General features: G+C 42.1%; 1 protein-coding gene across 7 annotated transcripts in view; it reads right to left on the bottom strand.

The window, feature by feature from the left end:
* Window positions 1-2,565: 2,565 nt before the first annotated feature.
* The window catches only part of LOC148003557 (disks large homolog 5-like), a 100,215-nt gene continuing 76,073 nt past the window's right edge, over window positions 2,566-26,707 (bottom strand). For 4 of the 7 annotated variants that reach the window (XM_087568822.1, XM_087568817.1, XM_087568821.1 and 1 more), the window contains 4 exons: window positions 11,158-11,317; window positions 9,701-9,832; window positions 8,849-9,032; window positions 2,566-3,353 (listed from right to left, as the gene is read on the bottom strand). In XM_087568822.1, coding sequence (XP_087424948.1) covers window positions 3,348-3,353; window positions 8,849-9,032; window positions 9,701-9,792 — 282 coding nt within the window. In that variant the 5' untranslated portion in view covers window positions 9,793-9,832; window positions 11,158-11,317 and the 3' untranslated portion in view covers window positions 2,566-3,347. Of the gene's footprint in view, window positions 3,354-8,731; window positions 9,033-9,700; window positions 9,833-11,157; window positions 11,318-15,415; window positions 15,685-21,183; window positions 21,622-26,707 lie in introns of those variants that run through there. The other 3 variants (XM_087568819.1, XM_087568823.1, XM_087568820.1) reach the window with 3 other exon arrangements.

The raw sequence follows: 26,707 nt of genomic DNA, 5'->3' as shown, positions 1-26,707 counted from the left end.
AAGGACTTCCCTGGGAATCACCATCCCTGAACTAAAGCAGTTTACAGATCATTAGTGATAAAACTGTATGGTATTGGTACAGAGACAGGAAGATAGACCAGTGGAATAGAATTGCAGATCCAGAAATGAACCCACACACCTATGGGCACTTGATTTTTGACAAAGGAGACAAAAGCATCCAGTGGAAAAAGGATTGCATTTTTAGCAAAGGGTGCTGGTTCAAATGGAGGTCAGCATATGGAGTAGTACAAATCATCCCCTTCTTATTGCCGTGTGTAAAGCTTAAGTCCAGGTGGATCAAACCAGATCACTCAAACTAATAGAAGCAAAAGCGGGGAAGAATCTTGAACACATGGACACTGGAAAAAATTTCCTGAACAAAACACGAATGGCTTATGCTCTAAGATCAAGAATAGAAAAATGGGACCTCATAAAGCTACAAAGCTTCTGTAAGACAAAGGACACTGTGGTTAGGACAAAACAGCAAACAACAGATTGGGAAAAGACCTTTACTAATCCTACAACTGATAGAGGGAAAATATCCAAAATATACAAAGAACTCATGAAGTTGGACTGCAGGGAGACTAATAACCCTATTGAAAATTGCAGTTCAGAGCTAAACAAAGAATTCATAGCTGAGGAATATGGAGTGGCTGAGAAGCACCAAAAGAAATGTTCAACATCTTTAGTTATAAGGGAAATGCAAATCAAAACAACCCTGAGATTCCACCTACACAAGTCTGAATGGCTAAGATCAAACACTCAGGTGACTGAAGATGCTTTTGCGGATTTGAGAAAGAGGAACACTCCTCCATTGTTAGTGAGATTGCAGACTGGTATAACCCTTCTGGATATCAGTCTGGAGGTTCCTCAGAAAATTAGACATTGCACTAGCTGAGGACAAAGCTATACCTCTCTTGCACATATACCCAAAAGATGCTACAACATACAACAGGGCACATGCTCCACCATGTTCATAGCAGCCTTATTTATAATAGTCATAAAATGAAAAGATCCCAGATGCCCTTCAACAGAGGAATGGAAACAGAAATTGTGGTACATCTACACAATGGAGTACTACAGAGATATCAAAAACAATGACTTCATGAAATTCATAGGCAAAGAGAACGAACTAAAACATATCATCCTGAGTGAGTTAACCCAATGACAAAAACACACACATGGTATGCACTCATTGATAAGTGGATATTAGCCCAAATGCTCAAATTCTCCAAGATTCACAGACCAAATGAAATTCAGGAAGGATGACCAAAATGCTGATTCTTCACTCCTTCCTTTAAAGGAGAAGAAGAATCCCTATTGAAGGGATAGGGATGCAAAGTTTAAAACAGAGCCTAGAGGAATGGCCATTCAGAGTCTACCCCACATGTGGCCTATACATATACAGCCTTCAAACTAGATAAGGTGGATGAAGCTAAGAAGTGCAGGCTGATAGGAACTGGATATAGATGTCTCCTGAGATTCACAGCCAGATCATGTCAAATACAGTGGCAAATGCTAGCAGCAAACCATTGAACTGAGAACTGGACCTCAGTTGGAGGAATTACAGAAAGATTGAAAGAGCTGAAGGGACTTGCAACCCCATAAGAACAACCATGGCTGCCAAGCAGAGTTCCCAGAGACTAAACCAGTACCAATCACTATACAGGGACTGTGCCATGGCCTCATCTGCATGTGTATCAGAGGATGGTCTTTTTGGGCACAAATAGAATGAGCAGCCCTTGGTCCTGCCTAGGCTGGGAAAGTGGATGGCTGGTGAAGGGAATACTTTTATAGCAGAGGTGGAGGGCGATGGTATTCAGACTTATTTCTGGAAAACAAGGAAGGAATAACATTTGAATTCGAAATGAAAAATATCCAACTAAAAATCAACAACAACAAAATGGTATTTTGAGCTTCGAATCAAAATAAGCCACAGTCAGGAAACAGAGAATTGTATGCCTATGGTTTTCTTCAAACATGCTCAGGGCCCAGGTAGGTTCTGGGCCCAGGCTGAACCAAGCAGGTTCCTGCCACTGACTGCTCCTCTATTCCTGTTTCCAGAGGCATCATGCAGATTAATATTGGGCCAGAGATGTGGGCAGAGCTGGTCAGAAGTGGCTTTCTTTCCTGTGGTCTCAGGATTATCTGCATTCCTGGGTGTTCAGCATTTTCTGCCCCGGGATTTGGGTGCAGGATTCCCGATGGCTTTAAACTCCCTTATACCATGTTTATATGTCCTGGGAGGTGTTACAGAAAAATCAATGTTTATCCTATTAATTTGGTCAAAACTGTCATCGACAGAGTATAATTTAGAGGTAACTATATATTTGACAGCAAGCATACACAGTGGGTAATGTATGCATGATGAAGTTGAAATTCAGAGTTGGAAACACAGTGCACAGTGACTGTATAAATGCCTGTGAATCTCAGTCTGACTGGGAAGTGATTTGATGCCCAGTCCCCATGAGAAAGCAGAGATCCATCCCTCCCTGATAGCTGTGGGACTTCAGATGTTGACACTAAAGTAGTTGATCAATAAAGAAGGTTCTTAAGAGTGAAGAGTTTGAGATTACTCCTTTATTGACCAGAATACATCCAATTTACTTGATATTAACCAGATGCAGGTAGTCAATATATACAGTCTATATCCTTATCAAAATAGAAAAGCAAATGAACAAAACAACAACAGATAAATAATAAGTCTTCAAATGAATAGAAGGAAAACCAAATAACCAAAACAATTAAAAATTAACCAAACTTTAAATAGAAGAATTGCGCTAAGCATTCTTTTGCTGCTCCTTTTGCAGAATAGACTTATAGCCTGTGGCTTGCCTTGGAGACATAGTAGACAAGCAGTTAGTGATGATAATAATCTTTTCAAGAGGAGTGGAAGTAGGTCTGTTTTGTTGGAGTGGGGGTATTAAGGAAAAAGCCTACCAATACTGAGTATAAATGATATTACAGACTTTGTCACAAAGACTTTCCAATATTGTGAACTGATCTCCATGAAACTCTTCTGGATGACCCATCAGGACAAGTACAAATTTAAACGTGCACAGTCTTTCTGGATGACCAGCAGCTCTTGATTGATGTGCATCAGCACTTCTCTGAGTCCCTCAAAAAGTGCACACTTGTTGGAGAGGCTGAGGTGAAAGTACGGCCTATTCAATCCAAAGAAGTTAAACTAAAGGAGGAAAATGCAGTCCACAATTGCTATGGACACTACAGATGAGACGCAATAGTGGTGTATTTGCTGTGCACACTTAGTTCTCCTCCTGTAGCTCTTCTCTCCAAGGGAGATCTTGTCCTGGTCCGTGTCATGTTCGAGTTTCTGCTGGAGAATTTCAGACCTAGCAGAGCAAGGGAATAAAGATTTATTGAGTGGTTGTCAATTCAGCTCTCCCTCTTACATCAGCTCTATTCAGTTGGACAATCCAGCATGACCCGTCAGCTGAGGTCAGTCCCTGCATCCCCAAGTGACATAGAGTACCTACGCTTGGATTTATATCTCAGCTTTTAACACTGCTAGAATTTGAACTGTGGACTATGCACTGTGCTGGGATTAAGAGAAAAATGAGCATTTTCCCCCACTGGTCCAGGTATATGACATTGAATAATAACATTGTAGCTGGGTCTGAATCTGAGTTCAAGAGGGGTATGAGCAACCTAGAATACAATGTGGATTCCTTCTGGAGAACATGCCCAGAATTGAGGTAAATTTTCTGATTATGTTAGCACTGAAGGAACCCGTCTAGTTTCCATTTGTAACCACTGTATCTGCAAATACACAGAGAAGCCATCTCACATCAAATCCATGCTCACCGCACAGATCTTGAAATCACTGAGAATGTGCTCCATGCAAATCTTCCCAGCGTACACATGGACATTAAAGGTGATTGTGATGTAGAAACAGAACAGCACCCCTGTAAGTCTATGGCCAGTGCAAGGCAGTTTGTGAGAGGACAGAAGAGAAAATGTCCTCAGATCTTTCCGGAGAGATCACAGGAAGAAAGGAGTAGAACATAGCAAGAAATCCAGAGGATCATATATATTGTTTCATGGGCAAAATTCACATGAACTGTACCAGAACTATATTCTGAGTATCTCTTTAACTGCCTGAGGCTGAAATCTATGTGGGTGGTCATTCACCCAAAAAGGGTATTTATATAGGGAAGGATATTCAAATGGCTTCTTCCAGCCTGTGTTCCTACCTGAACATTAATGCTTAATGTAAAGATTCCCCAGGATTCGCTGGAGGCATAAAAACAAATGTTGAGTGGGATATGTACATAGTGGCCAGAGCCTATAGACAGCTCAGTCAGTGATGTGCTGTCCTCCCATAAACCGTCATAGACTCAGGGTTCTTTCTCCATTAACAATCTGGCTTAGCAAGTCCCAAAGGCTGTGTAGAGCTGTCTTGTTGCTCAGCAAAGGATCATATATTGGTGGTGGACTAGACTCTTGTTCTTGTTCACTCTTTCAGACTTTCCCCAAAGTGTGCAACTTCTTCTAATCGGAGCTGTCTTTACCATAGCCTGAGTGACTTCATGCCCAAAGCTAGAATCATAGGAAATCTCCATAACCAGGATCCAAATCAACAAATTTTCTCCCCGTAATGTGATTGTTCCAGAGATAATTTGAATAAGTAAGTAAAAGCTTGCATGGATTACCTCACACTGAATCAGAATCTATGGAAGGGCTCCATCGTATGGTACACTTTTACTCCTTGGCTGATGGACGTCTGGATAGATTCTCCTTCAAGGTTACTCTGGGACCACTACAACATTGATGCTCCCTAGTTGCAATGGCAATACCTACTCCTTGTTGTGGAATCACTGGGTTAACTAAAACTTCTGTTCCACTTTCTGAACATGGCTTCTCATAGGGCTACCTGTTCTTACACTGTCAGACCCATTTGAAGCTCATCATTTCTCCTGACCCATTGAGGCTGAAATTAACTGAAGAGACAATGATGTTGATCGACAGCACTTGCAGAATGCTACACAGATAACATAGGGGAACGCTTTGGATTATCTGTGCACCTAAAGGGGTTCCTGAAACTGCCCTGTTCTTGCACCACAGCATAGCTATGGGACTTTTTCTGGATGACGATACAATTCCAAGCAACTCAAATTCTCAATGAATAAAATCTAAGCCAAACTCCCAGGGGAAGTTGTAGTGTGCCAAGGTAGCTCGAAAGAAATGGTAGCAGGCAATGTGGAATGCAACCTTGGAGAAGACACAGTGAGTGACACAACCTTCCAGTGGGCTTTCACAATTCACAAAGAACAGAGAAGCAGAATAAACTCATGGATTTTTCTAGAGAAGCCTTGCCCTTACCTCCCAGTACTCCATTCCTTTGATGTGCTCCAAAGGATTTCAATGCAGATCAGTAGTTTTGCCCCTAATCACTTGAAAATCTAACTTTACAGGTGTTTTTGTGTCCTCTTTTTCGGGGTTGCATTTCTAAAAAATTTTATTGTCCTGCTTCTACACCATAACAAAAAGGGACCTGCAAGCTCTAGGCCTGTACCATTTGTTACCCCTGTGAAACACGACTCACTTGAACATATTTCCACTCCTTCCCCAGACTTCACAAGATAATTGTGTTCTGAAATTTTTGGAAACAGAATAAATTAGTAATTTAAGTGTCCTTTTGCTGTACAGAGCTAGATGGAGATGCCAAATGACTGGGCAGCTCTATTTCATGTTTCATGGATGTAAAGTGAACGCTTAGAGTACTTTTCTCATGAAACTTGGAAATAGAGGGAAACACACTTTCACTACTGCAAACACACACACACACACACATACCCACACACACACACACATATACCCACACACACACCACACACACACACATATACCCACACACACACCACACACACACACACACACACACACACAAACACACACACAAACACAGACATACAGATACACACTCGCATGCACAAATGAAAACTTTGCTCTTATGCAGCACATTTCCTGTTGAGTGAGGAATTAGTGGGAACAATGCTGTGTACAAGTCTCTTAGACTCAAGCAGGCTGTGCTGCCCTGGCCTGTACTCATTTCCACTTCAGGAAACCTTTCTATGCAGATACTTGCTGGTCCGACAAGTAAGTTACATGTTCTGCACAGATAGCCTAAACAACACAACATCAAATCCCCAAGAGAGAGATTTCTAGGAAAAGACTCCATCGAGCTCTATGCTGACTCATCATAGGCCCCTCACTAAAGCTACCCTGTTTCCTTCATAGAAGACTTTGGAAGCATCAGAGAAGACAGTGACTCATGGTCAGTTCCCAGGAACATTTGATCACATTAGAGTTCCAGTGATATTAAAACAACCTCAATGTCAGTCAGAAAAAGGCTAAATAAATAACATACAGTGAATTTTCTGAAATGCAGCACTGTGTACAATATTGAGAGGGAATCTATCCTGAAAGAATGCAGTGCCCATGATATAGTCAGCAAAGCAATGTCAGCAGAGGGTTGCACTCTAGGATTCCATGCAAGATCATGCTGAAGCCAATAAGACAATCCAGAATCTTCCGCGGGGGATAACTCTGTTCAGGTAAAGTGAAGAAATCTAATCCTTATTTTTAAAATAGGTGAATGGTTTAAGAATGTGTTGAGACATCTTTAGTCATAAGGGAAATGCAAATCAAAACAACCCTGAGATTTCACCTCACACCAGTGCGATTGGCTAAGATCAAAAACTCAGGTGACAGCAGATGCTGGCGAGGATGTGGAGAAAGAGGAACACTCCTCCATTGTTGGTGGGATTGCAGACTGGTAAAACCATTCTGGAAATCAGTGTGGAGGTTCCTCAGAAAATTGGACATTGAACTGCCTGAGGATCCAGCTATACCTCTCTTGGGCATATACCCAAAAGATGCCTCAACATATAAAAGAGACACGTGCTCCACTATGTTCATCGCAGCCTTATTTATAATAGCCAGAAAATGGAAAGAACCCAGATGCCCTTCAACAGAGGAATGGATACAGAAAATGTGGTACATCTACACAATGGAATATTACTCAGCTATCAAAAACAACGAGTTTATGAAATTCGTAGGCAAATGGTTGGAACTGGAAAATATCATCCTGAGTGAGCTAACCCAATCACAGAAAGACATACATGGTATGCACTCATTGATAAGTGGCTATTAGCCCAAATGCTTGAATTACCCTAGATCCCTAGAACAAACGAAACTCAAGACGGATGATCAAAATGTGAATGCTTCACTCCTTCTTTAAATGAGGAAAAAGAATACCCTTGGCAGGGAAGGGAGAGGCAAAGATTAAAACAGAGACTGAAGGAACACCCATTCAGAGCCTGCCCCACATTTGGCCCATACATATACAGCCACACAATTAGACAAGATGGATGAAGCAAAGAAGTGCAGACAGACAGGAGCGGGATGTAGATCGCTCCTGAGAGACACAGCCAGAATACAGCAAATATAGAGGCGAATGCCAGCAGCAAACCACTGAACTGAGAATAGGTCCCCTATTGAAGGAATCAGAGAAAGAACTGGAAGAGCTTGAAGGGGCTCGAGACCCCAAAAGTACAACAATGCCAAGCAACCAGAGCTTCCAGGGACTAAGCCACTACCTAAAGACTATACATGGACTGACCCTGGACTCTGACCCCATAGGTAGCAATGAATATCCTAGTAAGAGCACCAGTGGAAGGGGAAGCCCTGGGTCCTGCTAAGACTGAACCCCCAGTGAACTAGTCTATGGGGGGAGGGCGGCAATGGGGGGAGGGTTGGGAGGGGAACACCCATAAGGAAGGGGAGGGGGGAGGGGGATGTTTGCCCGGAAACCGGGAAAGGGAATAACACTCGAAATGTATATAAGAAATACTCAAGTTAATAAAAAAAAAAAAAAAAGAAAATGAAAAAAAAAAAAAAAGAATGTGTTGAGACAAACAAGAGAGGGGGCTCCATTTGGAACTGGACGAATGATGCAAAGACTGCTGGCCGGCACAAAGCAGGAAGCTTCAGGTTTGTTGAGAGACCTAGGCTTAAAGGACTAAGTTAGATAATGACTGGACAAAACTGCATGTCATGAACTGGCCTCCCCGCATGCTCCCTAAGATGCAGGTCAGCACAGCAATGCACCTTTCTCGAGAATTGGGGGTATATACTGATAACTTTGTTCTTGAAGCCTCAAGTCTCTCATGGCAACCCTCAGCCTTTGAGAAACCTTTTCCACATCCTTGCTCTTCTAACCAGCTTCAGATTGTAAGGCCCAGATATGAACTCTCCAGGAGCACTCAAATAAGACAGGACTGACATGCTGCTCCTCAGGCTCTGTAGTAACCCATGATCTATGGAGCATGAAGTCACCATCTTCTTATAGAGGGGAAGAGGGGAGGAATAACAAAAGCCACCACAAATGACAATGAGAACCATTTCTTTGGCATTTCCACCAGGCTCTCCTCCTTGAAAACTACTTACTTCCTGAGTCTCACACGATCCCTGTAAAGCAAATGAGTTCCAGGCTTTTGCTTCATGCCTCAAAGCCCTGTTCTGGTCTAAAGAGGGGCTCCCACATAGCACCCTCCATACATAATGGCATGTAGTGCTGTGCTGTGTGATCAACCTATCTCCCTTAATGAAGTGCAGATTCTCGAAGAGCAGGAGCATTTGATTTCCAAACATGCAGTTTGTTGAAAAGGGGCTATCTCCACAGAAAGCCTTGTAAACCATCACATAAATGAACACTTGGATGAGACCTAGGACAGGACATGGATCAGTCAATAGACAGTTACATTGGTTTGTCTATGGTTATGGTAAGACCTGAGGACAACCTGACCCTGAGACCTAACCCTACCTGCTGTTGCTTGGCTCTGGGGTCACAGATGTTCATTCCGGCCTCTTCACAGAGCCTCTTTGTATCCACAGAGGATGCTGGCAGTTCAGTCTGCTCCACCAGCAGTTCTCTCTTCTCATTCAGCAAAATCTGTATATCGTTCTTCAATTGAGCTTGTTCACGCAGGAGCTGGGATTGCCTGATGCTGAACCACAAACAAAAAATGGTAAACCCAGCCAGCTTCTATTTGCCTGTCACTCCTGCAAGTCCAATCATCCCTTCAAGGGTCCTCATCCTCAGAAATCCCCAGAATAGAGCCACACTATACAAGTTAGCACCAATTAGAGGAGGTCAAATCCAGAATCCACATTCCACATGAATCAAAGTACTTCTGAAAATCCTGACACTAAGACGGTTTATATAAATCAAGGAAGAAGAAATGGTCCATAAGGGAGCTCATATGTCCATGGTATGGTGAAACCATCTTCACGTTGTGGGGAAAGCCCCTCTGAGGGGTAGTTGAAGACCCAATAGCTATACAATCTTTCCATGTGTTTCTAATGGATCACAGACCTTTAAATCTCCTGTCAGAGTCCTAAAGATTTAGAGTTGATTGATATTCCCATCATGGTGCAAACCTTTTCTATCTAGAGGATATTAAATGGGGAAAATAACAATTAGAGGGTTTTCTACACCCTTCACATGTAGGACATCTGAGTCTAAGAGCTACAAATCTAAGACCCTTGCCAGGAGGCAGCCTTCTTGTTAAGAGTCAGACACTACAGAAACAGAGCCCTGACTTTTGTTCAAAGTCATACAGGACAGAAGCACTCCCAGCCTAGTGCTGGGTTCTCATCTCTGTCAGCGACTCACCGGTAGGAACTGTTCACTTGTATGAGCTCCTTGTACCTCTCCATGGCATCACTTATTGAGTTGGTCATCATTTGCATAGCCATCATTCTCATCTCATGTTCGGATTGAAGGACTGGCAATTCGACATGCAGCCTGGGTTAGGCCAAATGAACAAATAATGTTTTGAACTCACGATTTCAGAATTAGGTGAAACGTAAATAAAAATATATAATAAAAAATTTCAAATTCAAGAAATGGTGGAAGGGAAGAAAATGGCAAAGTCAAAAACCAGACCAAAACCCAACAGTGAGACTCAATCCACAGAAAATATTTCTATGTAAATAAGCAAACACTTGTTTTGTAATAAGGACTCCTTGGAATCCTGAGAGATATGGTTCTGCAAAGACTCACTATATAGGAGGGGGCAGAGCCTGAGAGCTGCCTGTTTGGGAATAACAACGGTCAAGACCACAGTGACCATTTCTAGGTCACAATAAACAATCCCTGGATAGTTAAAAAAATAAAAAACTAAAGATCAAAGCAGGTGAAACAAATTAGGTAAAATCAGACTGTTCTCTCTATTACTTAAACTCAGTATGTATCACATACTTGCTCCTTCAAAGTATTTGTACTGGTTAAGTTTATTATCCTGGGCACAGGACAACAGAGTCACAGTACCAGTTGGAGGGACCTGACCTTCAAGAGCTGGCCAGGTGAGCATGATGGAATTGACTAGTTCAGGAAGAAGATTCCTCCAGTCTGTGCCACAGCTTTGGGCCCAAGAGAAAGCTGTGATGACATTTCTCTTGTTTTGAAAGCAGGTATACTCAATCCTTGGTTTCTGTCGTTACATGAATTCTCAGAGGGCATATCTAAGTTTGAAAGGGAGGAGGATTTATAGCACCTCCTCCCCTCAGGAGAGTCCTGGGTGCCACCAAGGTATACAGAAGGAGCAAAGTGCTCTTTTGATCAGTGTGGGCCTCCACGTACTCATCACTATCATGACCTGCAAAATGTTGATCAAACAAATCCTCAGACCCCATCAAAGGTCCCAGACGTCCTGATCCTGAGTAAACACCACATATACTTCCACATACATACATAGCAACCCATGTCCAAACACATTTAGAATGCCAACTACATGCATGGAGGTGCCATAGAATCAGTGTATAATGAACAAATTCAGAGGAAAGAATGATGACGTGCAGGCATTTCATTCACACACACAGTTGCAGCAAGTGTGACCAGGTCCTTCTAGCTGTTGACAGAACCAATGCTAATCCAAGAGGCTCAGGGTCAAGTACAAAAGAGGTTGACCCTAAACACACAGCACCTAGCTTATCTCACAAGCAAATGCCTGCCAAATCTCCTTAAAATCCAGGATGAGAGGTGAAACTCTCTCGTGCTATGAGTAAATCTTGAGGTAGCAGAGAGAGAGAGCTCAAGACAGTGAACAGGTTACTGGGCATAATGACTACCTGTGGTCCCACTCATCATAGATATAAAGATCCAGGATTTGATAAAGTTCATCCCTCTCGAATTGACACTTCTGGATTTCAAATTTGAGTTCCTCCAGTTCCTTTAGACACTCCTCTTGCTGACTGATGACATTTTGGGATGATGCCTTCCTACCAAAACCTGTAGACAGATAAACCCAAGTGAATTTGCATATTTGATGGCCCATGGGCAGAATAGATCATTCTGAATCCGAAAAGGAGGTGGAGGAAGGGGAAATGGTAGAGACTGGGTGAATCCCTGAAAGAGCAGAAAAGCTTTCTTAAAGGTTGATTCTTAAGCTATGTCCCTCTTCCCAACCTCTAATGCCATACACATGCCACACTCACTATTACACAACCCCCGGCACTGAAAGTTATAATCTGACTGAGACATAAACATCTGCGACATTGTTATCTCATATCAGATGTGGAGCAGATAATCCTGGAGTTCATAATGACTTCATAATGCTTAGCACCATCAAGCTCTAACCAAGTGTGGTCCAGCCCAAAGTGTCTGAGAACTCAATTCATGACTAGGGGTGCATCCTTCCTTGTTCTCGCCATCAGACACTTATGTAACCTACAGTAATCTAGAGGATGAAGTGCTTCAACTCCCAACCATGGATGGTCACATTGTTAATCTCACAGTGCCTCCTCCTGCCAATCATTGACACTCATAGTTAAAAAGCTTCAAAAAAAGACACTGAAGTCTTACAACTTTATGGCTTTCTCTCAAATTAAAGATCAGGAACTCCTGACTCTTGGTTTGCCTTTGAAAAATCCCAAGGCTCCTGCTTGTAAGGCCTAGTCTTAGAAGGCACATCTCAAACCTACCTCCTTGAGGATGTTCCCCAACTCTGCCCACGACTCACCAAGCCTTCCCAAGAATGATTTCCTCCTTCCTGTTTCACTAGAGAGTGGGTCAGCTTCCCTCTGACCTGGTGCGGTCTCTCCTTGCTCAACACTTTCCTTCCGAAATAGCCTGAGCAGCTGGCGAAACATGCCTGCTTGTGAACCCAAAGGGAACTGAAGTAATATCCCAAAGGCAGTTGGTGTCACCACAACACTGGTGACATCACAGAAGATTCTAGGGATCTCTTAGATACAATAGAGTGTCCAGTGAAGTGCTTACTGATGATGTCACTGGAAAGTTCTATGGTCTACCTACTATCCAGCTCTCCCCAAACTGATGAATTTCTGTGGGGACCCTTTCCTCCAGTCTCTCATGTGTCACTGGGAATACTATTTGGCAACCTCTATTTCAAAGCTACATATGTCTCTCTGCTTCATTAGAAGTGAACAATGCTTTTGCTGGGGAGGGTTGCTTACAACCCTGAATTGGAGAACAGATTTTTCTTAGCACCCAAATCTCTAGGGACCAAGGAGGAGGGAGATTTTTCTTAAAAGTAAATCTACTACTCGAGACAATGCATTGACATGTCTTTCGATTCCTAAGCTTTTCCCTTTTTCTGGAGGGCAATATATTTCTTCTATACCTCTGAGTGTTTAAAACCTGGAAATATTTGCTTACTGTGCAGTCCTAGAAAGCCGACATTGTTTCCATTTACATATCCATGTATTTCACAAAATCAATGGTCTATAATCCTATTTTTTTGCAATAAAAACTCCTTTTACTTGGGAATATAGGAATCAACTACAGGGCATATAGAAAATAATAAATTTCTGTCTGTTTTATATATTATGTAGGACCTCCACCCTTTCTCAAATATAACAAGACAATTAAATTGGACATCAGTGAGCAAATGTCAACCAGAACCTTGTGTTACTACATTGTAACTATATAGCCATCACTTCTCCAATATCATTCTTCGTGAATAGACAAGTCTAGGCATGAGAATATTGGGGACTACACCATGATCTTTTACTTGTAGCAAACATAAGAATCAGGAGGATGGGACGGGAGTGGAATGGCCTGAGTTCAGGTTGAACCTCAATTTTAATGGGTCCATACGTTCAGGGGGCGTCTATTTGGCATTGTGATATATGGATTCTGTCTTCTTATCATAGGTGTTATAATAATTCAACATGAATGTGTACTATAATGCCACCCCATCTCAGAGATGTAAGAGTGAAAATCATGTCTGACCTTTCTGGGAAGATCTCTGCCTTTTACTACCATCTGGAGTTATACAACATCACTATATAAAGCTCAGAAGAGAGGGGTGCAGATGTGCGGGCCTTAGAAGTTGAGGATCTTTTCTTCTGATTAAGCCACTTGTTTTTCCTATGTAATTTTTCCGTTGCTCTTTTACTAATGATGGCTGACTTCTTTCCTGGCCTGAGGTAAACTGGAGTCCAATCTTTTGGATTACCGAAGCTTCTATTTTTGAGATGACAGTCCCACCAAGGGTCCTACTGCATACAGAAGGTATGAATAAGTTTCAGGGGCTGGAGTAAGTTAAAAAGGTCTGTGACAACAAAGAACTGATTAAGAAAACAAGAGCCTATCTGCTCATCAAGATCACAGTTGTATGATAGTAAGAAAATGTGAATAGGGCATCGGGTGAAAAGATAAATTAATTAGGAGGTCATAGGCCTAGAAGGGGTAGCCTTTGCGCTCAGTGGAGCTGCCATTCTTTCTGCCATTCCTCGCCCTTTGCCACAGGACCAGAGACTTCCCCATACAACTGGCTGGCCTTGCCAAAGACCTGGCAGGGCTTCTCCCTGTAGAATAGGAAATGCAGAGTCCTTGAGGACTCACCAAGAGGTCTCCTCCACACAGGTTCCTTGTTGTCAAAGGGAAATTTTCCTGCAGAATCCTGCCATGGCAGCAGGAATTTCAACCTGGCTGCTCTTGGTCCAGCTCACTGGGTGCAGGCCTGAGGCCCAGGAGTATCTGGGGAAAGAAGCATCACACACTACCTCACAGCTCTCTCTTTGTTGGATGCAACTGCTAGGACTGTGATAGGATTTTTGTTTCTTGTGTGTTTATTAGAAATACCTACAAAGCTGATTAAAGTTGCAACATGCCTTCATACCCAGAGTTCAGAATGTTTTTACATCGTTGTTGTTCCTGTTTTATGTTTGGATTTTGTTTTTTAATCCCCTCAGGAAATTTCCCTGTGCTTAGAATGTTAAGCACATGCTCAGGAGGGATCGATTATTCAAGTTAGGCAAAGCTTTTGTTCTCACCATCACTCCACAGATGATGCCATTATGTACCTTGAAATAAGACAACAGTTATAGAGAAGTAAATTAACCTGTAAGCTATCACAGAAGAAACACATCATGATTGTGGAGTGGCACCCCAGTATTTTGTATTTCCTAAGTTATTTTTATTTTAAACTTTTCATCTGATTTTTTTGGTTACATTTCATCTTTTTTAAATCCTTAAAGGTATCTTTTATTCCTCTCCTCCCATGTAAAAGGTGGAATTTCACCTGTGATTGTTAGTCCAGATGGTTTGGTCAATGGCTTAGATATCACCTTGGCCTAGTTTCCTTGCCATAAGCTGTGTTAGAAGCAGACTCAAAGGTTCAGGACTCAACAAATAATGAATTCCACTACATCTGGATCCCCAGCCTCACAGCCAGGAAGGGACTGTATTTCCATTCACTATTTAAAAAAAAGATGCAGTTCATTAACATGTAAAAAATTTCTCAAGTATATTAAAGTGTTTACCATGGTCATACAGTTTTTCAAATACCTGGCATTCATCTTTTTCCAAAACCTAAAATTTCTTTCTTATTCACATTTTTTGATTATTTTTTGGTATTACTATCATTTTTTAAATTTCAGTTTTTTTAATAGATATATATGTTTTATTCAAACGTTATTCCCTTTCCCAGCTTTTGGTCCATAAGCCCCCCTGCGGTGCCCTCTCCCATATGTATGGTCCCCCAATCCATGCCACTTAGAAACCCCTTCCCGGACAATCCCCTGCACTGAGGGTCCCACCTTGTTAAGAACAAGGGCTTCCACTTCCACAGGTGCCCCAACAAGGCTATTCTCTCCTACATATGCAGTTGGACCCCTGGATCAGTCCATGTATAGTCTTTTGCTAGTGGTTTATTTGGTTGGCATTGCTGTTCATATGGGGTTGCAAGCCCTTCAGCTCTTTGAATCCTTCCTCTAATTCCCATAAAGGGCGTCCTGTTCTCGGTTCAGTAGTTTACTGCTAGCACTGACCTCTTTATTTGACATGCCCTGGATGTGTCTCTCAGGGGAGATGTATATCCTGTCCCTTTCAGTAAGCATTTTTTAGCTTCATCAATCTTACCTAGTTTTGGTGGCTGTATACATATGGGCCACATGTGGGGCAGACTCTGAATGGCTGTTCCTTTGGTCTCTGCTTTAGATTTGGCCTCCATATCCCCTCCTATGGATATTTTTGTTCCCCATTTTAAGAAGGAGTGGGAGCATCTGCACTTTGGTCATCCTTCTTCTTGAGTTTCCTGAGATCTGTAGATTGCATCTTGGGTAATTTGAGGTTTTGTTCAATATTCACTTATCAAAGAGTGCATACTGTCAACGAGGGGTGCTGAGAATCTGGAAGAGAATGAGGGACAAGAAATGTGAAGAAGGACTCCAAGACAAGACTCTGATCAAGGCGACAATTTTATTTTTCCCCAAGGCTGAATTTGTACCATAAAAAGGGTCACAGAGAGAGGAGAGAAGCAAGAAACATTTACCCACGCCAAGGACACAATATTCATGTGGTCAGGGAATCGGCTGATGTTGACAGGTTGTCAGAGAGGTCACAGGTTTGTCATATCTATTAGTCAGCAGGATGTTGGTTTTTCAGAAACGTTACAGGTCATGACATTGGGTATCTTAACGTCACACGTTATCATATAATTATTCATCTTGACCACCACATTTGTATTAGTCTTCTGCAGCTGGCTGGGGATTTTCCATGAACCCAGTCATACTTAATGCTAACCATAATAATAACATCAATAATGGAAGGCTTCAAGGCCATCGCTCCCAACAGCATACCAAGTGTGTTTTTCTGTGATTGGATTGCCTCACTGTGGATGATATTTTCTAGTTCTTTCCATTTGCCTATGAATTGAACGTAGTCATGGTTTTTGATAGCTGAGTGGTACTCCATTGTGTAGATGTACCACATTTTTCAAATCCATTCCTCTGTTGAAGGGCATCTGGGTTCATTCCAGCTTCTGGCTATTATGAATAAGGCTGCTATGAACATAGTGGATCATATGTGTTGTTGTATGTTGGAGTATCTTTTGGGTATATGCCCAGGACAGGTATAGCTGTGTGCTCAGGTATTGCAATATCCAGTTTTCTGAGGAACGTTCAGACTGATTTCCAGAGTTCTTGTACCAGTTTGCAATCCCAGCAACAATGGACGAGTGTTTCTCTTTCTCCACGTCCTCCCCAGCCTCTGTTGTCACCTGAGTTTTTGATCTTAGACATCCTGACTGGTGTGAGGTGGATTCTTAGGGTTGTTTTGATTTGCATTTCCCTGATGACTAAGGATGTTGAGCATTTCTTTTTTTTTTTTTCTTCTATGATTTTGTTGAAGATATTTACTGGTCCTTTGAGCATTTCTTTAGGTGCTTTTCAGCTATTCGATATTCCTCAGCTGAGAATGTTTTCTTTAGCTCCGTACCCCATTTATTAACAGGGTTGTTTGACTCTCTGTTCTCTAACTTCTTGTGTTTTGTGTATACTTTGGATATTAGCCCTCCATCAGATGCAGGATTGGTAAAGATTCTTTCCCAATGTGTTGGTTGCCTTTTTGTCCTAATGACACTGTCCTTTGCCTTACAGAAGCTTTTCAGTTTTATGAGGTTCCCCGATTTGTCGATTCTTGATCTTAAAGCATAGGCCATTGGTATTTTGTTTAGGACATTTTCCTTAGTGCTCATGTCTTCGAGACTCTTCCCTACTTTTTTTTTCTATTAATTTTATTGTATCTGGTTTGATGTGGAGGCCCTTGATCCACTTGGACTTAAGCTTTGTACAGGGTAATAAGAATGGGTCAACTTGCATGCTTCTACCTGTTGACCTCCAGTTGATCTATTTGTTAAAACTGCTATCTTTCTTCCATTGGATGTTTTAACTCCTTTGTCAAAGATCAAATGACCATAGGTGTGTGGGTTCTTTTCTGTGTCTTCAATTATCTTCCACATGAGCTGCCTGTCTGTATGCCAATACCATACAAATTATTGCTTTGTAATACTGCTTGAGGTCAGAGATGGTGATTCCCCCAGAAGTTCTTTTATTGTTGAGTATAGTTTTTGCTATCCTGGGCTTTATGTTATACCAAATGATGGCAAATTAAACTTTCTACCTTTATAAAGAATTGAGTAGGAATATTGTTGGTGATGGCATTGAACCTGTAGATTGCTTTTTGCAAAATGGCCATTTTTTACCATATTCATCCTGCCAATCTATGAGCATGGGCGATCTTTCCATCTTCTGAGATCTTCTTCAGTTTCTTAGGAGATTTGAAGTTTTTGTCATACAGATTTTTTACTTGCTTGGTTCAAGTAACAGCAAGTTATTTTATATTATTTGGGACTGTTGTGAAGGGTGTCATTTCCTTAATTTCTTTCTCAGCCTGTTTACCCTTTGAGTAGAGGAAGGCTACTGAATTGTTTGAGTTAATTTTATACTCGGCCAGTTTGCTGAAGTTGTTGATCAGGTTAAGTAGTTCTCTGGTTGAATTTTGTTGTTGCTTAAGTAGACTATCATATCATCTTCAAATATTAGTGTTTTGACTTCATCCCTTCTAATTTTTTCCCTTTGACCTACTTTCATTGTTTGATTGCTATGGCTAGGACCTTAAGTACCATATTGAAAAAGTAGGGAAAGAGTGGGCAGCCTTGTCTAGTCCCTGATTTTAGTGGGATTCCTTCAATTTTCTCAGTTTAGTTTGATGTTAGCTACTGGTTGGATGTATTTTGCATTTTCCTATATTTAGATATGGGCCTTGAATTCCTGATATTTCCAGGACTTTATTAATGAAAGGGTATTGAATTTTGTCAAATGATTTCTCAGCATCTAATGAAGTGATCATGTGTTTTTTTTTCCTTTGAGTTTGTTTATATGGTGAATTTCGTTGATGGATTCCTGTATATTAAACCATCCATGCATCCTTTCATGAACCCTACTTGATCATTATGGATGATTGTTTGGATGTGTTCTTGGATTCAGTTTGCAAGAATTTTATTGAGCATTTTTGCATCAATATTCATAAATCAAATAGGTCTGAATTACTCTATCTTTGTGTGGTTTAGGTATAAGAGTAATTGTGGCTTCAGAGAAGGAATTTGGTAGTGCTCTCTCTGTTTCTATAACTGGTAAGCCTAAAACCCCCTGTTCCTGAAACTAACAGAAATTACAGAAAATACATACTTTCTTATCATTCCTCCTCCCCGATGGTCAGTGATTTATTGAGCACCTACTACGATCCTAGCACTGTGCATCTAAGGGTGTAATGGTGAATAAAATACTTAATAAAAAGCTTCATTAAGGAATAAAGAAAAATGAAACATAATTTTGAAACTCAGAGTTAAATATAAGCAATACCACCATTTCTTTAACTGATGATTTCTGAAAAACTCATCATTTTTTTCCATGGGCTCCTACAGTAATGACACTAAGCCTTGATTTTGTAAGACACAAATAGGCAACTCACACTTCATTCTTGGCTCTCAAAACTGTCAAAGGGAACAACACTGTTGCTGTCCATTGTGCTTCCCTATCAATCCTGCTATGGATGGTAATATATTCCAGTCTTTTTAATGTGTAAACAGGCCACCACTTGAGGGGAAAGGTTATTAAAATTACCCAAACCGGTATATTCTCTAAAATTTTCACATAGCATTTTACTGATATCACAATGCAAATTCACCACAGATATTTAACCAATGAAAACAGAAATATTGAATAGCTCTGCAAATAGGATCAATGATTATATACACTTGAAAAGAACTATCATGGAAACAAATGATGTTATAGGAGAAAAGATACATCATTAAAAGGTACAGAAGCAGCAAAAAAGACACTACATTTCTTGGTTTAAAAGTTAGGTGATACACTTGATCTTTAAAGACAGGCAATGTATTTGATCTTAAAGCCCTTAAACTGTGCCCTGTCCACATAGAAACTGCAGTAGATGGCAATATTTTGTAAGATTTATTTATTTATATGTGAGACAATGCAGCTGTCTTCAGACACACCAGAAGAGGGCATCAGTACTCCTTACAGATGGTTGTGAGCCACCATGTGGTTGCTGGCATTTGAACTCAGGACCTCTGGAAGAACACTTGGTGCTCTTACCCACTGAACCATCTCTCTAGCCCTCACAATGGCCTCTTACACAGCATCACTTGGTCTATTTCACTAGATGGCTCCAGGGTGATAACAGAGAAACTTTCACAGTTCCTGAGCACTTCTGAGTTCAAACACCACCAGTGCCCACTCTGTGCTGTTGGCACATTCTGACCTTCTGCTAAGGGTTGTCAGCCACAAAAGGGACGGGTTAGCCCCAGACAGCATTCACTGCCCAATCCTAAAAACCCCCTCGATTCTGAAAAAGCCACATTCCATGCTCGCTCCGTATTTGAGGAAGCCAAATGGTTGATCTGGCTCAAGGCTCTACTTTTCTTAGCTCATCAACTTTCTTTTTCCTGTTCTTGTCACAAGAAATATTTTTTTATGCTGCAACTACACTGCAATGTGTGAAGGAAACCACCATAAACTCTGGGTGTCACCTCTTGAAATTTAAAATTCACAAAACAATTCATGGCTTTCTAATCAGCACCATGGACAATAAACAAAAACAAGCAAAACCATTCCAAAGGAACTTGCTGATCTGGAGGTCTGCTCATAGCAGGCAGGAAAGAATTAAATCATGGAGAACTGTAATCTCTCAGAGCTTTGGAGGCTAAAAAAGAGGAAATCTCTGTTTATGTTCCCTTTCTCCGAGTAATTGAAGGAGGGTATTTTACATCCTCCAAATACAATCTCTTGCAAGGGGCAACCAATTACAAAGTAGATCAGAAGAAATCTATTAAATAATACATTCATTGCCTGAGGTTTTTAGAAAATATTTTCCCACGATCCCCATCCTTTAACATACAATTGAAACTGAAAGAGCGTACCCCTAAACGGGGAGCCGCCTCTCTCGCTCCAATCGCGGGGTGGGGTGCCCCCAGAAATCACGAGTAGCCATTCTTGATGTAACAGCAAGAGGTAGCTTTTGTTAACGAGATCTCGGTTCTTAGCGGGATCCCGGGTCGACACGTATCTCACACAGGAGACAGAGGAATCGACCCCGAGCTTCCAAACTCGGGGGTTTATATAGGGGCATTCGCGCGGTTACACATGATTGGTCAATTCAAAAGGTGCACGGTTACTTTCGGCTCGAAATGACATCAGCAAGGAGTATGTGTTATCTAGCAGCTCGGCAGGCAGGTAGGGTGGCTCATCTCACTCAGGGGGGTGAAGGAAGGGGAGGGGGTGGCTACGGATGGTCAATGTCCTTGGGGCTGATAGCTGGTTTGGCAAGTCCTGTCTCTGGCTCTCCCTCAGGCACGTCCGACCCTGCACATCCGGACTCTGACAATGAGCAACCTTTATGAAACTCTAGTTCTGCACATTCGGGCTCTGACAATGAGTAACCTTTATGAAACTCTAGTTCTACAAAACATTACAGGGAGTGTGCCACCAGGATAAGCTGCCTCTGAAAAGCCTGTCCTGCCCTGGCAGGTACAGGCCATTTAATTCCACATCAACTGGAGAGGTGAGACAGCCCCAAGTTGCTCTGGGGATGTCAGAGCACAGCTCTCATGCACACTCCAGATGACCTCTCCATTCTTTCCCAATGCCATGGGCTTTCCAATTCCTGCTTCAGCTCTCCATACATCCCTGAACCCTCCCTTCCCCTACCCAATGGGCTCACTTTGCATTGCCTCCTTCTGCCACAGCTTTCCCAGGACAGGGGGATCGGGGAGGGGGGGACGGGGGGGGGGGCAGAACGAGCCTAAGGAGGGACGCGGGTCTCCTACCTACCTTGTGTCTGCTGCTCTGGTGGTGCAGCCGGCCCTGCTTGCTGCTTGCTGTCCCTGGGGACCAGACTGGAGGTCGGGCTAGGGGTCCGCGAGAGCACCACGCCTCGAGGTCCCCGGCAGGGCTTGCCTGGGCTTCTTCCCTGGACACTGCAAGGCTTCAGTCTCCTTTGGAAACCCCGCCGCTGTCATAGCGCGCCCTCCCGTGGCCGAGGTGACCCCCAACGCCGTTACCGCCCCCTTCCCTGGCCGCTTCTTCTGCTTTTTCTTTTCTTTTTTTCTTTTCTCTTTTTGTTCGCGTTGTGGCGCCTGCGAAGAGCTCGCCTCCAGCAAGGAGGACATCGTGCAGTCAGAATCACCTCTGGGCCCTGCCGGGGTCGGAGAGGGAGAGAGAGGAGTCAGCTTGGGCGGAGGTGCCCCGGCTGCCGGCACCTGCGGAAGGAAAATTCGTCCAGGCACACGCGCTGCTGCGGGCGCCAAATATAACGCTAGCGCCCCGTCCCCTCAGGCCCCGCGCTCACCCACGAGCTCCGCGTGCCCTGAGGCCGGGCTCGGGCGCGGTCGAGCGGCGGGGTGGGAAGGACACGTGTGCCCACTCCGCGGTGCAGGCAACACCGGGAGGCAGGACACGGGGAGGCGTGTGGTGTGGAGCTCCGGGCTCCGCCCAGGCCCGTCAGTCCCGCCTCAGGGCTCTGCGGTGGCCCAGGGCGGCTTCTGCGGGCCCCGGGACCACTGTGACCTACCCGAGGCCATTGCCTCCGGAGCTTCTCGCTGCCCCAGGCTCCCGGCTTGGACATTGTGATTGTGGTTGCCACTCTCCTAGGCTGGCTCAGCAGGGCGCAAGCCACCACCACCTTTCCTCACCTGAAGGCATCCTGATGGGGCTTCAGAGCCCAGGTCCAGCAGGCGAGCCTCAGGGCACAGGGCCATGGTCTTGGCTCTGCACCTTGTTGCCAGCCCCTCACACATATGGCAGCATCACACCTATGGCTCCTTCTACCAACCGCCACCAATCACCATTTGGACATTCCATCACAGTGTTCTCAAGAAGAAAGATTGTAAACAAACACAAAAAGAATGAAATTTAAAATCTTTTTTATCAGGCTGGAGAGATGGCTTGGTGGTTAAGAGCGCTGCTTCTCCATTGCTCCCAAGTACAATTCCCAGCAACCACATGGTGACCTACAACTATCTGTAGTGGGATCCAATGCCCTCTTCTGTCTGAAGCTCTCTTCTGACATTCAGGCACACTGGCAAACAGAGTGCTCATGTACATAAATAAATAAATCTTTAAAAATAAAGCCTTCTAATCAGTTAATGTATCTACATCTAGAAGCTAGAAAAGGGTCACAGCAATATTAAAAATAATTCAGAAATGGTAAAGGGATGTACGAGAGTCACAAAATTCACTGGGCAAGATGGTGTATGCCTGGAATCCCAACACTCACATGGCTGAGGTAGGTGGATTGCCTTGAGTTCAAGGCTAGACTAAAGTGTGAGACCTTGTATTAGAAAACAGAACAATTTGGGAGGGGATGGAGAGAGAGACAGAGAGACAGAGAGACAGAGAGAGACAGAGAGGAAGAAAGAGACAGAGAGCCAGAGGCAGAGAGAGACGGAGACAGAAAGAGAGAGAGAGAGAGAGAGAGAGAGAGAGAGAGAGAGAGAGAGAGAGAGACCTCGAGGTCATTTCTTGCACTGATGACAAGCTACTGAAGAATGTGAATGTCTCCTACCAAACACTGAGATAATGCGAATGACAGAATGGGTTTCTTATTAAGATATAATAAAATGTAGATGGAAAAGTAAAGGAATATACATTTATAATAAATAAAAGAGAAATCCTAAATTTGGAAAGCCTAAATTAAGAAGACTGTATAAGTTTAAGTCATAGGGGAAGGGATGAGACGATGTGGGGGAGAGAATAATCAGAATAAATTATATATGTGTATGAAAATGTTAACTAACAGCAACCAATGAAAAGAGAAAAGCAGGTTTATTTTATGATGAAATTGAGTTCCCATATGACACTATATAACATTTTGTAAATGGATTATATGAATTATCTGCAATAAAAAATCAATTGTTATTAAAGATGTGATTATGTTCATATTAATTTCAAGTGTTTTAAATTCTTTTTATTTATTTGCTTATTTATTGATTGATTTTTTTTTTGGTTCTTTTTTTCAGAGCTGGGGACTGAACCCAGGGCTTTGCGCTTCCTAGGCAAGCGCTCTACCACTGAGCTAAATCCCAACCCCCTATTGATTGATTTTTTAAGATACGGTTTTCCTATGTAGACCAAGTTGACCTCAAAAAGAGATCCACCTGCCTATGCCTCCAGAGAGTTAGGATCAAAAGTGTATATACACACACATGAAATTTACATTCTTAAAATGATAAAAAATTACAGCTATCAACTTGGTACAATTATTGAACAGTGATCAAGTGAATAGAAATATCAGAAACACATTTAAGGCATTAGGTTACTGTTCTTAAAAGGAGCTTTAGCAGCATATATAATTATAATTCAAATCATCCAGGAGACACATTGTGAAAAAAAAACATGAAATTGGGTAAAGATGATTTAAATTTTTTAATCTATTAAAATTTTAAAGTGCATTCGATATGAAAACTGTAAGTGATATACTTCACATTTTTGCTTATATACCATCTTCACTTTTATGTGCATTCTGCAAATATTGTCCATGTTTATTCAGGCTCTTAATATTTCCCCATGACTGATAACATTCACAGAAATCATATTGAGAAAAACTGTATATGTTGACGTATAATAGAATTGTATTCTAAACAGTATAGCATAGAAATATGTATACATAACTTCCTATATGTGTGTATATACATATGTAAATGGCTCAAGAAAATGAATATCACTTTATCATTGTGGTATTATTTTCCTCAAAATCCTGAGAACATTGAAATGGCATCAAATACTGACCAGATTGGCAAAAAAAAAAAAAAAAAAAAAAAAAAAAAAAAAAACCAAAAAAAAAAAAAACCAAAAAACTCCACAAAGTAAAACTCTTATAAAGAATCTAACGATACTAGCAAAAGAGGCAAAAATATTAAAGACTCAATGAAATATAAAGCCCAGATGAAATACTGTGTAATATTTTCTCAACTCTAGGATAATGTATTTTTTTTACAACTATCAATAAAAGGCCTGAATTTTGAAGAATTCAAAAGTAATGCAGTATAATTATGCAGTGGTCAATACTATTGCATAACATTTTACTAGCGACGAACTCAGGTAGATTTATGGGGAACCATTACATTGTAGACTTAAACTGGATAATTTGGGGGTGAGTAAGTCATATTTTGGTAAAGTTGCTTTAAAAATAAACCGTTGGATATTAGTATGGCAAGTAATTCTCCCTGAAGGAAAAACCAGACACCAAGAACCTAGACTACTGCTGTCCAGGAGAAATTTCTAGATGATAGAAATATTCTATATCTGCTGTGTTTCTGGCTATGGATTCTGGCTGGCTGTTTGCCTCCTGGTTTGCCTGCTGTGACTAAAGAGGCAGATTTTAGTTCTAAGTTTTGTTCATCTCAAATAGCCATGTGAGACCAGTGGGTGCCATTTGGACAGTGTAGCCACAGAAAACTGAAGCAGTGTAACCAAAGACTCACCTAGGAGTCAGTTGACCTCCTAGAAGTGACTTGGGAAAACGTTGGCAATGATAGCCTCTGGGGGAGCTCACCTTCACCAAAAGCAAACTGTGAATCCTTTACTCTTCTGCAATAGTCCTAATGCAACTGGTCTCACACCCACCCCAACCCTCACCAAAGACACTTGAGAGGGAGCTGAACCCACTGTGTGCTTTAGATTTCAGTGTAGAAAGCACTTCCTTCAAAGTGGAGCAGACTGAGATTGCCAAGTCCTTTGTGTGGCTCCAGGGACTTGGGCCTGACCTTGGGTGAGGAGGAAATGAAGAATGACATTGGACATACATACATGGGGAAGGCTGGGTCCCTGAGCTGGAGAAAATGCAGCATCCCAGAAGCTCATCATGTTTATTATATAGAGCTGGCCAGGAAGCAGGGTTTCTGCACAGGGAAGCAAGGAGGTGGGGATTACATGCAGATAAACAAGGAGGGGAGGACTACACATATATAACTGACAAGGGGCAGATTTAGCTAATCTCAGTAGAAGCAGTCTCTGCAGGGAGCAGTCTTCAGGCTGTAAATATACAGATGGGGCCAGGGAGAAAGGTAGAGTAGACTTTTTCTGCACACACTATCAATGCCATACTGAGAAGGCTTTGTCATGTCTCTGAGCCTCAAGGGGCATGGGGGCCTTTGCCTTTTCCCCATGGATAAATGGCTTTGGGTCCATGGCATAGTCATATCAGGTTTATAGCACACATCCACTTACGGCTGCACTTCCTCAGGGCTTCCTCTGCTCCCACAGTAAGATCTCAAAAGAAAAACAGAAACCAAACAAACAAAAAATGTGCTCAGTGAACTGGTTAATTCCCGAAACTATATAGATCCAGTGTCCTAACTAGGACTTCCTCAAAGACTACAGAAAATCCTGTGGACCTAAAATAAGCAAGGAAAAAAAAACCCAAATACCCTTGACCCCGCTAAAAATGAATGGGAGAAAAAATTAATAAAGGTTTTCATAGAAAATTGTTTAAGAAAATCACACGGGAATTGTACTTAATAGAGTTAGTGTGCTGAGATGTGAGGCCCACTCACAGCACGCAGCATTTGGGAGTCTCAGACAACTTAACAGAAGAGCACTCCTAATTATTCTTTGTGACCACTCTCCACTTACTACTCACAGCTTATTACTAACCTCCATAATTGAGTTGGGGACAGTATTCACCATAGCAGATAATTGAAGCATAAGTACACACAGACACACACACACACACACACACACACACAAAACACACTCACACACACAAAACACACACAAAACACACTCACACACAGAAAACACACACAAAACACACACTCACACACTCACACAAACACTCACACACATACACACACACTCACACACACAAGCACACACACTCTCACACATACACACACACTCACACATACACATACACAAAACATACAAACACACACACTCAGGAGCACACACAAGAGAAATGTATATTCTATGAAATTTCTTGGTATATTTTTATTTGTAAGCCTCAATGCTGGAGTATTCTTGGTTTTGCATAAAGTGGGAGGAAAAGTCAGGCTTCATTTTCCCCCTTTTGAAATGACAGATATCTGTGTGTTAAACATACTCTGATGGCTGTCCAGGCTGCCTCGGCCTATTTGACAGCATCCAGGTCACCTTGGTCAGGACACTGGTTGCTCTTCTTATTGGCAACTGGTTTGCATCACAAGAGTTTTTCACATCCTTACCAATATTAGAAGTTTGGTGACACAAGCAGCTTGACAAACAGTAACATTATTGTGGTTTTGCCTTTCTGGAGGACATTAAAATTTACATGGTTTGCATATGGCTTTTTTTCTTAGCATTTAGTCCTGCTTTACTG

The sequence above is a fragment of the Rattus norvegicus genome, chromosome 9 (genome assembly GCF_021556685.1).
Source record: "Rattus norvegicus strain SHRSP/BbbUtx chromosome 9, alternate assembly SHRSP_T2T, whole genome shotgun sequence".
NCBI classification, from domain to species: Eukaryota; Metazoa; Chordata; class Mammalia; order Rodentia; family Muridae; genus Rattus; species Rattus norvegicus.
Note: the sequence above shows the minus strand (reverse complement) of the source record. Positions and strands in the feature narration are given on the sequence as shown.